The following is an 11569-nucleotide window of genomic DNA, read 5'->3' as shown; positions in this document are numbered from 1 at the left end:
TTCTGTGTTTTCTGATGGTCTTTGGCAACCCATCTGCCACCCCCTCATGATCCCCCCAGGGATCCTGACCTCCAGATTGAGAAACACTGCATTATGACATCAACAACATGGACTGCAAGGTGACATGTTCCCTGCTATGCACTAAGACGTGGTACTCATGCACAGTTCAAGAAATACCAGCTATAGCCCATTGACATTTTCTGGTAATTAAATAGCTTTTCTTCCAATGATCTTACTTGTGTATTTATGTTCCTGCAAGTTGCCTGTTTGTGGTGATCTCATGAATTTTGTAGGGTTTCCATAGGCAAAAAATTGCCATTGCCTTCCTCTGAAATATAGCCTACAACTGAACATTTGTTGGCTGTCTACCATACAAGTACCAATCAGGGCAAACCCTATTTAGTTTCCAAGACCAGAGCTTGGTGCCTGTGTGATATTTGAAGTTCTCCAATGATCTTACCTATAAACAATCTGTTCCAAACTTCAGGCAAAACCCTTCCCGGAATATGGCTGGATTGCCCTTTCTCATCTGTTCCCCATGTATTCTGGCATTGTGCAAAGTCTTCCAGCAAACAAAGTTAAGAGCTTGTGCAATAGATCCTGGGTCACCACACTTACATATTGCCTTATGACCGTGCAAACAGAAGGAAAACTAATCATTAATCTGGGTAGTTGAGGCAGGGGGAGGGAAGCAGGAAAAGATAAGGTTTAAATTCAGCCAAAGAAATCTTTTTTTGAAAAACACCCCTCTGCCTCCCATCTACATCTTTCTAAAGATGCTTCAGATGAGAGTCCTCTGCGCACTTCTGTGCTTCAGCATTGCCTGGGTATGAAAATGTGTTAATTTTATCTGACACTTCTGTTTCTTTAGCAGTTATATTGATGTTTGTTCTTGCCATTGCTTATGTATTTATTGATATATTTCAACTAAAATTAACCTACAGAAAGCAGGAAATTGCAATTTTTTACTTTTTAAATGCTTAAACTGGAGATGGTAGTTTTTGGTATACCTGACAGCAAGGATGCAACCTTACTTCCATTTGTGTATATAGGGAAAAAAGAGATTATGGCTGAACCATATCTGGTTAAGCAGGTCATAAGAACTCCCTTTGATATAGATGTGCTTCTCCATCAAAAGATGGCTCATAAATAGCTCTCCAGTCTCTAGCCATGTTGGTGGGACCCATTTATGAAAATCATACGCAGTGGATGCACATCCAGGCTTGTTGGGGCACCTCCTTTGGTAGACTGATATATTGATAATATATGCCTATATGTGTGTGTATCTGCTTTATAAGAAATCCAGAAAGAGTGTTTAGGTACTCCTTGAAATAATTTAATTCTATGCTATAGGAATTATTTTTTATATGAATTATTATTCTATGCCAGAAATGAGGGTTTAAAAAGTAGGTTTACAGTTCTATTACAATAAAATCTGACTGTGCAAATCTACTAAGAATTAAGTTCAATTCACTCCAATGAATCAGTAAGTATAGAATTGTCCCCCCAATTAATTACATTCCAAAAACTGAACCACTAGGGTATTTTGAATGAAATCCAAATCCCAAAAGCAAATAAAAGAAATGGTTCACACTCTTTCTTTAATATTTACTATTTACTATTTCTTTACTATATGGGGTTATGGTGGTGCAGCGGGTTAAACCGCTAAGCTGCAGAACTTGCTGACTGGAAGGTCAGTGGTTTGAATTCATGTTGTTACCCCAGCTTCTGCCAACCTAGCAATTCAAAAACATGCAAATGTGATTAGATCAATAGGTACTGCTTGTGCAGGAAGGTAACATTGCTCCATGCAGTAATGCTGGCCACATGACCTAGGACAATGCCGTCTCTCCAGCTTAGAAATGGAGATGAGCACCGTCACTCAGAGTTGGACATGACTAGACTTAATGTCAAGGCGACACCTTTACCTTTACTTATTTCTTTACTATTTATTATTAAAGTATTTCTGATAGAAATTCAACTTCTCCCTCACTTCAGAACTTGGAACCTGAGTCAGGAGAACATTTGATATTAAAATATAATTTACAAGTTTGTTGAATCCATCTGTGGTCATGCAGCCATCAGAGTTATGCCACATTTGCTTATTCAGTCTACTTGCATTAATTAAACATTCAGGGCATGATTAAAACTGATGGATTTTGAATGAAGTGGGTTGCATTTCATATGAGTTGTTAATTCTTGACTTTACCATTTAACAACACTTTTATTACTGTAACGATAAAAGTTATGTCAAAAATCAATTATGTCATAGTGATTTGATAATTTCTATATTATTCCAGTAACTCAATATTTCAGTAAATCACAATGAGTAATCACTATCTGTGTCGATGTTACAAAGGCTTCAATAATGGCATGAAACTATATGCTTTAGTGAGCACTGAAGAAACAGGATGACTTGTAAAGTGGCATTTATAGCACTGCAAAAATATTAAATGTATATAATGATGCATTTTTATGGAAATACGTTGTACAACCTTTTAAAAACTAGCAACACAAAAGCAAAACAGTCATAATGATGTCCCAGTAAAAACAGTGAATGTCTGGTCATGTTTTCACGTTGATTTAAATAGGATCAATGTAAAAATAAGTTACTTTGGATTCAAATCTATTTTATGGGAAAGTGGTTCCCTCTGTCAATCAAGGAATACTCCAAGGAATTCCCATATTTTGAGCTTTTATTTGGAAAGTGATATGTGTTTCAGTCTGAACAGAATTAGAAAGGTTATTTTTAGTCAATATGTTTGTGATAATTCTGCCTGTAGGATTATGGGAGTTGCAGTTCAAAACCTTTTCCTAGGTCTGGGTTGCGATTATGAAATTAAAACCAAATGAAACCTTCCTCAATACTTGCTTTAATATCTGTAGACTAGACTCAAAGCACAGTTACGTTAAAAACAGAATATTTGGTTTAACATCATTGAGTTTTCAAGGAAGAATTGTGTTCCTTGGATAAATTGGAGTCGATTCCAACAGCAGCAATGGAAACCAGTACATAATTCGAATTTTGAAAATATTCTAGTGAAAACAAATATCCATGTGTGAAAACCTACATTCTTTTCAATTCACTTGCAAGTAGTACCGCTTTTTTTTTAGTATGGGTACATGGAGTGTTGTTATTTTTAACTAAAATAATTATTACCATGAAACCAATTCAGTCTTAATTTGGATGTTTCCCCTATTCTTCTCCATGACAGGCAACAGAACAAGGAAGCACTTTTGAAGAACAAGGAGGAGGAGTACGTGGCCCTAGAATAGTGGAGCATAAAGCCCAGGGTCATTGCAAGGCAGAAAAGAGTTGGCCAACATGCTCTGATGATGAATGGGTGAGCTAACAGATAATGCAGAAGCTGAAATATATTAGCCAATCACACAATACAACATTATAGTTGCAAAGTAATAGACATAAAGATCATAGGTGTATGTAATGCAGCAAGATGTGCACAGTTCAACAGTTTCCACAACGGGTTGTGGCCTTCAATTTTTAGATTAACTTGACACCAAGAATGAGAAATTGTACTATTTACGAATTTTACGTAATTTTAAAGAAACATATATTTACAAAACAAAACAAACCCCCAAATCTGGTAAGAAATTGATTCAGGCGATAATTCTTTGCATTTACCAGGCATTAAATCAAAGTTCAGGGGGATTTGTTTTTGCCATACTTAGCTTCATAAACATTATAGATTAATTACATATGACTGTTTATTACAGAACTTAGTCTTCAGATTTATTTATTTATCATGTCAGAAGCCAATTGGGAATACAGTTATAATGTATAGAAAAACCACAAGCAAAGTTAAAAACTTGGCATTATACTAAATGTCCTTTGACCAGAAGCTGACCACTTGGAATGCATCTGGTGTTGCTGTAAGAAGGCCCTCCATTGTGCATGTGGCAGGGCTCAGACTGCATTGTAATCAGTGGTCTCTGGTTTGCTGTTCTCCAGACTCACATGTCATGGACTCAACTTTGTAGCCCGATTTCTAAAATTAGCTTAAAACTTAAAAGATTTAAGAGAAAGTATACATGTTTATCATTTACTATATATGCATATTCGTTAATGTATGGGTCTTCTTAAATCCCATTAACATCTGTGATATTTAAGTGACAACATTTTGGCCATATCAACAGAAGAAGACAGTGAAGATTAAAATGAAGGGATGTGATTTATAAAAAAGATAATAAACATGGTAGAGTAAGAATAGATCTGTATGAAACCTCTTTTATCTCTCCAAGCCAAATACTTTGTGCTACTTTGAGATTATGCAATTAAGCACTAGAATATCTAGTGAGATTAAAGGACTAGATTGCAAGGTTTAGCATTTGACATCTTCTACTTAACACCAGTATCAAAACTGAATCAGAACAGATACAACTAAATCCCCAACTTATATTAGTCATGATTAACTTGTTGATGTCAACAGATGCAATGGATTTCTCTGACTAATTTTGGGTCCAAATAAATGAGATTACGCTAGAGCAGTGGTTCCCAACCTTTGGTCCTCCAGATGTTTTGGGATTCAACTCCCAGCCATCTTACCAAATGTTAGGAATTGTGGGAGCTGGAATTCAAAACACCTGGAAGACCAATGGTTGCTCTAGATCAGTGGTTCTCAACCTGTTTTGGCCTTCAACTCCCAGAAATCCCAACAGCTGATAAACTGACTGGGATTTCTCAGAATTGTAGGCCAAAAACACCTGGGGACCCACAGGTTGAGAACCACTGCTATAGATGAAGCCTTTTCAAATTGTTTAAATACTCTTGTTTATGTATAGGGATAGGGGTGTATGGAAGCCTTAAAGGACATGCTTCTTAAGGATACATATGTCAAAACTGTTATAATGCTGTTATCACAATGAAACATAAACAAATTAGAACCATAACATGTTACTATTAGACAGATTCCATTCATCATATCAATCTTGTGGAACAATTAAGTGGTTTCAGCCGAAGTTTGAATGCTTTTTTCTTCTTACTATTTTCTTCCTTAAGGGCATTAAATGTCCTTCAGGATGCAGGATGCAGGGACTGATAGATGAAACGGATCAGGAATTCAACAACCGGATAAACAAAATTAAGAAACTGCTCTCAGATAATCAAAACAGCTATAAGAAATCAAATATTCTGAAACAGGAGGTCACCTCTTTTCTAGAAAGGAATCTGGTCGACGAACAAGGTGAGTTGTACCCCCAAAACTGTCTTGTCTTCTGATGATGAAAAAATCACCACTTGAAAATAATGTTTCTTTTCTTGTACCCGTTTGTGCAAAATTAAATGAGCTAAAATGTAAACCGGCTCCTTCTTCAGTACCATAAATTGACACAGGGATGAAACTATAATTTGAGATAATTGGGGATGAGGAACAATTTAGCTCCCCTTAGACCATCCAACCCCTTCAATAGCACAGTGAAATAATCTTCATTGTCACCCAATATTGTAGTTTAAACCTTTCAAATAAGCTTTCCGCATCTTTCCTTCCAAAAGTAGTCTGCTTGATGTATATTCAACTCCATTTTAAATAATTCTGAGAATGCATTTTGTCCCCTTGTTAGGTATGAGGCCTGCACGATCCACCAAAGAAGACCCAAATCATTTTGTTCCTTTGGGCCCATCAACAAATTGCATTCCCTTCTCCCAGCCAGATATTCAAGGCCAATCAGATTATTTTGGGACAGAAAATCCCACAAATGTTTTACCCGTCCAGTAAAAATACAACAGTAATTATTCATATACAAAATATTTGATGCTGTTTTGTAACAACCAACATTTGCTGTTGGTTGTTACAAAAGTTGCCACCCCATTCTGTTTAATGACAGGGATGATCCTGGATGATCCTACTATCCAAGAACGAATGTTCATCTATCTCAGTGGTTCTCAACCTGTGGGTACCCAGGTGTTTTGGTCTACAACTCCCAGAAATCCCAGCCAGTTTACCAGCTATTAGGATTTCTGGAATTTGAAGGGCAAAACATCTGGGGACCCACAGATTGAGAACCACTGATCTATCTCCTTGATACTTATATACCTAGATATTAATGCCAAAGAAATGCATGGTGGCACACACATCTCAGAGTACCTTTACTTCTTGAGTGCAAATGAATGGGATCCCATCTTTATCACATGAAGGTCTATTGTTCTTTCAGTGTCTTTCAGTGTGAGAAGTGACAGTGCTCACACAGACACTTGTACCCTCTCTCCCCGTTTTAGCTTAATGTTTTAAACTAAATTCCTGACAGGATTATATTATTTCCAAAAGACTGATGAGATAGTCCTAAACATAGTGTGGGGAAAACCTCTTACCAATTGTTTCTTTTCCTTCAGCGCTAGACGACAGCTATGGGCAAATTTCTGATGATTTGAGGAGGAGACTTGTGACACTGAAACAAAGAGTTTTTAATCAAGTAAACAGGATTAAAGTCCTGCAGAATACCATCAGAAATCAAGTTGGGGAGCTGAAGCGTTTGGAGGTAAGTTGAGCCATTCAATTTCTCAAGACAGATTTTGTTGTGTATGCTGGACCACAATAAAACCTTCATGGTGTTGAGGAGGGATTTAAGAAACTGTAGATGTAGATGTAGATGTACATTAGAGATTCAAAACAGAATTTTTAGGAGGATAGCACCTGGAGTTCTCAGACTAGCACGGCCTCCTGGCTATTGGGATTTATAGGCCCATAGGATCCTTTCATGCCACCCAAAATTCTGAATTTGGGTCTGGTTTACTGTTACAGATGAGATTGCAGAGGGTATTATATATCACAAAAGCCTAGCCACTGTTTCAAGAAGCAGTGAGCCTGCCATTAGCATAATGGCCCAGTGTTTAAAAAACAGAATTTCCTGATGTGAGTGAGGCATCACTGTGTAAATATTTGAAGGTCTATATCTTTCCCCTCATCCATCTCTGTCTAGGTGGACATTGATATTAAGATACGTGCCTGCAAAGGATCTTGTGCTCGAACTTACAACTACCATGTGGACACAGAAAGTTATGACAACATACAAAAACAGCTCATACAGTCCGGTTCCATCAATCTTGAACCAACATTTGACACAAAACCTATGAGGATACTGAAAATGAGACCCCTGAAGGAGTCTACTGTTCCTAGCCATTTCAAAACAGCTCCTCTGTCTGAACAAGAAGCAAACATACTCGGTCATATAAAGCTGGTTGAAGCAGTATTGGAAGACTCAACAGCAGAGTCCAGAGGAACTCCAGTGGACACCAAGTATGTTGTGCCTGGAGCAGAGACAAGTAGATACAGCCAGCCTGGAGGAGGTGGTTCTGATATGAAAGTTATACCTTCTGCGACTGGCCATGTCACACAGACTTGCATCAGAACCTTCACCAAAAAAGTAATTCAGGGCCCTCAAGGTATCAAAGAAGAGATTGTTGAAGAGTTTAAAACTCCTGATGGTTCAGACTGTACCCACTTGAAAGGACTGGTCAAAGAAGCTGGAGGCACCTATCATATCAAAGAGAGCACTAGTAGTGCTGGTGGAGGAAGCGGCTTGCCTGACTTTTCTTCCTTTGACCCAGACGTAAGAGATTTTTTTAACTTTGGTCATGGCAGCAGAGTGTCAGAAACTGCGAGCCACGTGACAACACCTGGAAGACCAGACTCTTTCTCTCATCTACATGAAGAAGATTATGATGATTTCTCAAGAATTGATGACCCTTCTCATGGATTCCCTTCTAGAACAAGTAGCGCCACCTCAGGCCATTCCAAGACTGTTGTGTCCAGCAGTAGCAGTACTACAGGCTTCAATAAAGGGGGTTCTGCTTTTGAAACCAAGTCACTAAAAGTCACAGAAGTGGTGCAGCATGACGAGAGTGCAGAGGATAATCCTGATTTCCGCGCACGGAGCTTGGCCACAGGAGGAGTGAAGCTGGGGGAAAGCTACACCGGGACAGGTATCCGTCCACTTCCTGGAAAATAATTGTTGAGGGAACAAGAGTGAAGTTTGCAACCAACTGACACAGGCTAAAACCTTTACTGCAATTCATGACACTTTTTAAACAAGACAAGCAATGTGTCTGTTTGTTGCCATTTAGAAAAGGCACAAAACAATGTGTTCTTATCATAAGTAATTGAATAGCAAGGCAGTTGCACACACAGTTTCATCTGTAATAAAAATCTGCATGAAAAGTGATAAATTTGGGGTTCAGGGAAGGTGAAAATTGTTTTTCCACTGTAGCACTAAATTAAGTATAGCCAATTGACTTCAGCATGATTACTGTTTGGATTCCTGTGACCTTGTAATAAAGCTTTACTGAAAATCCCTGCCAACCAGATCAACTTTGTTTTTTTAGACTGTGAGGATATCCATCAAAAACACACTTCTGGTGCCCAAAGTGGCATTTTCAGAATCAAGCCAGCAGGATCCGCTAAGGTTTTTTCAGTATATTGCGACCAAGCGACCACTTTGGGAGGATGGCTTCTGATCCAACAGAGATTGGATGGGTCATTGAATTTTAACCGGACCTGGGAAGACTACAAGAAGGGTTTCGGCAACGTGGATGACAGAGGGAAAGGAGAGTTCTGGTTGGGCAATGAAAACCTCTACCTATTGACCCAGAAGGACACGGTCCTCCGGGTTGAAGTAGAGGACTGGGCAGGCAATGAAGCTTATGCAGAGTATATTATACATATAGGTTCTGAATCAGAAAGTTATAGACTCAGTGTGTCTGACTATGTGGGGACAGCTGGGGATGCTCTTATCAAAGGCTCAGAGGAAGAAGGCAGCGAATACACTGCTCACACTAACATGAAGTTCAGTACTTTTGATAGAGACAGTGACCAGTGGGAAGAAAACTGTGCTGAAGTGTATGGAGGTGGCTGGTGGTACAATAATTGCCAAGCTGCTAATCTCAATGGGATTTACTACCCAGGGGGTCAGTATGACCCAAGGAACAATGTTCCCTATGAAACTGAAAACGGAGTGGTTTGGGTACCCTTCAAGCCCTCTGACTACTCTCTTAAAGTTTCTAGAATGAAAATTCGCCCTATAGCAACAGATTAGCTGTTGGGGAGGGGGGCAACGTCTCAAATTATATATACCTCAATGTTATGGATTTTTCTGTGTGTGTATTCATATGCTTTTTATATTCCAAAGCAAACAAATTAAATGCAATTGAGAGACCTCTGCCTATTAAATAAAATAAACAGCTTCACTCTCAAAGAAATTTCCAGTGTGCTTAACTTATTTATAACCAACGCTATACATAAATCTTTGGAAAATATCTGATGGGAGGGCATCTCATGGTTAAAACATTTGTAGGTTTTATGCCATATAACAGCCACACAATATGTCAAGTAATGAACTAAAACCAATGTCAAGAACTGGTGTTATGAGAAACTAGTGTTTGCTGATAATATAGACCAATTTTTCTCAATCTCTAATGCCGCAACCCCTTAACAATTATGGATCTGGACCAAACAATGATGGATCTGGACCAAACTTGGCATGAATACTCAACATGCTCAAATGTGAACACTGGTATAAACACTGGTGGAGTTTGACCTTGACATTTCGGAGTTGTAGTTGCTGGGATGTATCGTTCACCTACAAAGAGCATTCTGATCTGGTCAGGTGGATAAAAAGTGGAAGAAAAAAACAACCAAATAATAAATAAATAAAAAACTATTTCGAACCCGCACCTCTCGGCCTGAAGGAACTCAGGGCAGCTTCCAAATATAACATGAAAACATGGCAAACATTCAATACTGTAAAAAAAACCAAAAAAAAACATTTATACATACAATTAAAACAGAGAAAACGACTTTGGTCAAAAGGTTATAAATCAATTAGTCAGGCGTCACTGATCATACTGAACAGGTAACATGTGTACAAAAATATACAAATATAGCTCTTCAATGAAAGTAAACTTAAATAGTCATTGTCAACTTGGTCTACTAAGATGGCATCAGTGATATTATTCATTCTCTCCATAAGCCAAGAAACAGAAATAGGTTTTTAGTTCTTTCTTGAAGGGGAGAAGCGAGGGAGCTGTTCTAATTTCTTTAGGGAGGGAGTTCCAGAGGGAAGGAGCAACCACGGAGAAGGCCCTCTCTCTCGTTCCCAACAACCGAGCTTGAGATGGGAGTAGAACTGAGCGGGGGGCCCCTCCAATGATCACAGAGTCCAAGCAGATTTATAAATGGGGTTGCAGGATGTCAAATTGCATGGACCTGAACTGTTTAGGGCTTTATAGGTAATAACCAGCACTTTGTATTTCCCAGAAGCAGACTGGCAGCCAGTGGAGCTGCCGTAACATGGGAGTTGTCCACTCCCTGTATGGCGCTTCAGTTAGCAATCTGGCTGCCGATCTCTAAACAGAATCATAACGAACTGATAGCAAGTTCTAAAGAGTGGGTCCGTATCTGGCACAGACATGCAAATAACATGTTGAATGGGAAGCCCAGCATCCCTCACCATTGATTATACTGCCTAGGGTTTCTGGGACTTGCAGTCCAACAACATTTGGTGGGAGGTGCATTTAACATAGGAAAATGGAAATCATCTGAGTAAGATGTAATCAAGGACAAACTCTTTTGAAACATGCATGTACCAAGGAAATCTTTTCTTAACAACGAACTAGAATAATATTAGAAAATGTGACAAGGACAGAGATACTCCCAAACAGAAAAACTCACTCCTTGGACTGCATCAACTAGAAACATAGGAAGGAAGATTACACAGTTTAACAATGAAATCGTCACATATTTTCTAACCATGCTTCAAACCTCTTTGTGGCCACGGAAGCCCACTAGATGACCTTGGGCAAGTTGCACATGTTCAACCCCCCCCCCCCCCCCGCACACACACACACACACACCAAACACTGTGATAGGTTAGCTGAAGGGGCGTCTTTCATCAAAACTGACTTGAAGGCACACAACAATAACATCTGCATTCAGTTCCAAGAAAGCAAGATTCTGCATTTGTGTTTCCAGCTGGAATTGTCATGCAGAATAAGAAATATTGAAGAAGGCAATTCTGACCATTTAGTCTTTGACTATGTAGCAGTGTAGCATTTAAAACTATAAGGAAAAGCATTTAACTCACACAGAATGGGTTATTATAGGTTTTTTGGGCTATATAGCCATGTTTTCTCTCCTGATGTTTCGCCTGCCATAGATGTACATGGCAATATAGCCCGAAAAACTTACAACAACCCAGTGATTCCAGCCAATTTTCTCACACCAGAAGTGACTTGAAGTTTCTCAAGACACTCCTGACACGGAAAAAAAACCCCTGAGAAATTGCTCACCATTAAATCCCTGGAGCAATTCAAATGTCTTTCTAGGGCAGGGATAGTGAAACAGGGTTTATGGCACTTGTGCAACCTAAGAGTCTTTTTGTGCCCCCCCCCCAAACCCTCCCCCCAACTCCAGTCCACTTTTTGCCCCAGGGCTATTTTAGGCAGGAGGTTGACTTCTAGGTAACTTCCTATGAGGAAAAAAAGCTGTCTTGTCGAAAATGACAAGACAGCTAAATTTATGGTGGAATCGACTCCCAATGTTCCAAGTAGGCAATGTTTTTC

The 11569-nt window shown here is 39.0% G+C and overlaps 1 protein-coding gene across 1 annotated transcript; it reads left to right on the top strand.

The window, feature by feature from the left end:
* Positions 1-720: 720 nt before the first annotated feature.
* Positions 721-9208, top strand: FGA (fibrinogen alpha chain). The gene is made up of 6 exons (XM_060778808.2): positions 721-827; positions 3216-3344; positions 5018-5201; positions 6347-6492; positions 6934-7936; positions 8336-9208. The coding sequence occupies exons 1-6, from the start codon at positions 777-779 to the stop codon at positions 9043-9045; spliced, it is 2223 nt and encodes a 740-aa protein (XP_060634791.2). The 5' UTR covers positions 721-776; the 3' UTR covers positions 9046-9208.
* Positions 9209-11569: the final 2361 nt, after the last annotated feature.

Source organism: Anolis sagrei, chromosome 5 (assembly GCF_037176765.1).
Source record: "Anolis sagrei isolate rAnoSag1 chromosome 5, rAnoSag1.mat, whole genome shotgun sequence".
Classification (NCBI taxonomy): domain Eukaryota; kingdom Metazoa; phylum Chordata; class Lepidosauria; order Squamata; family Dactyloidae; genus Anolis; species Anolis sagrei.
This window is presented reverse-complemented; position numbering and strand designations above follow the sequence as displayed.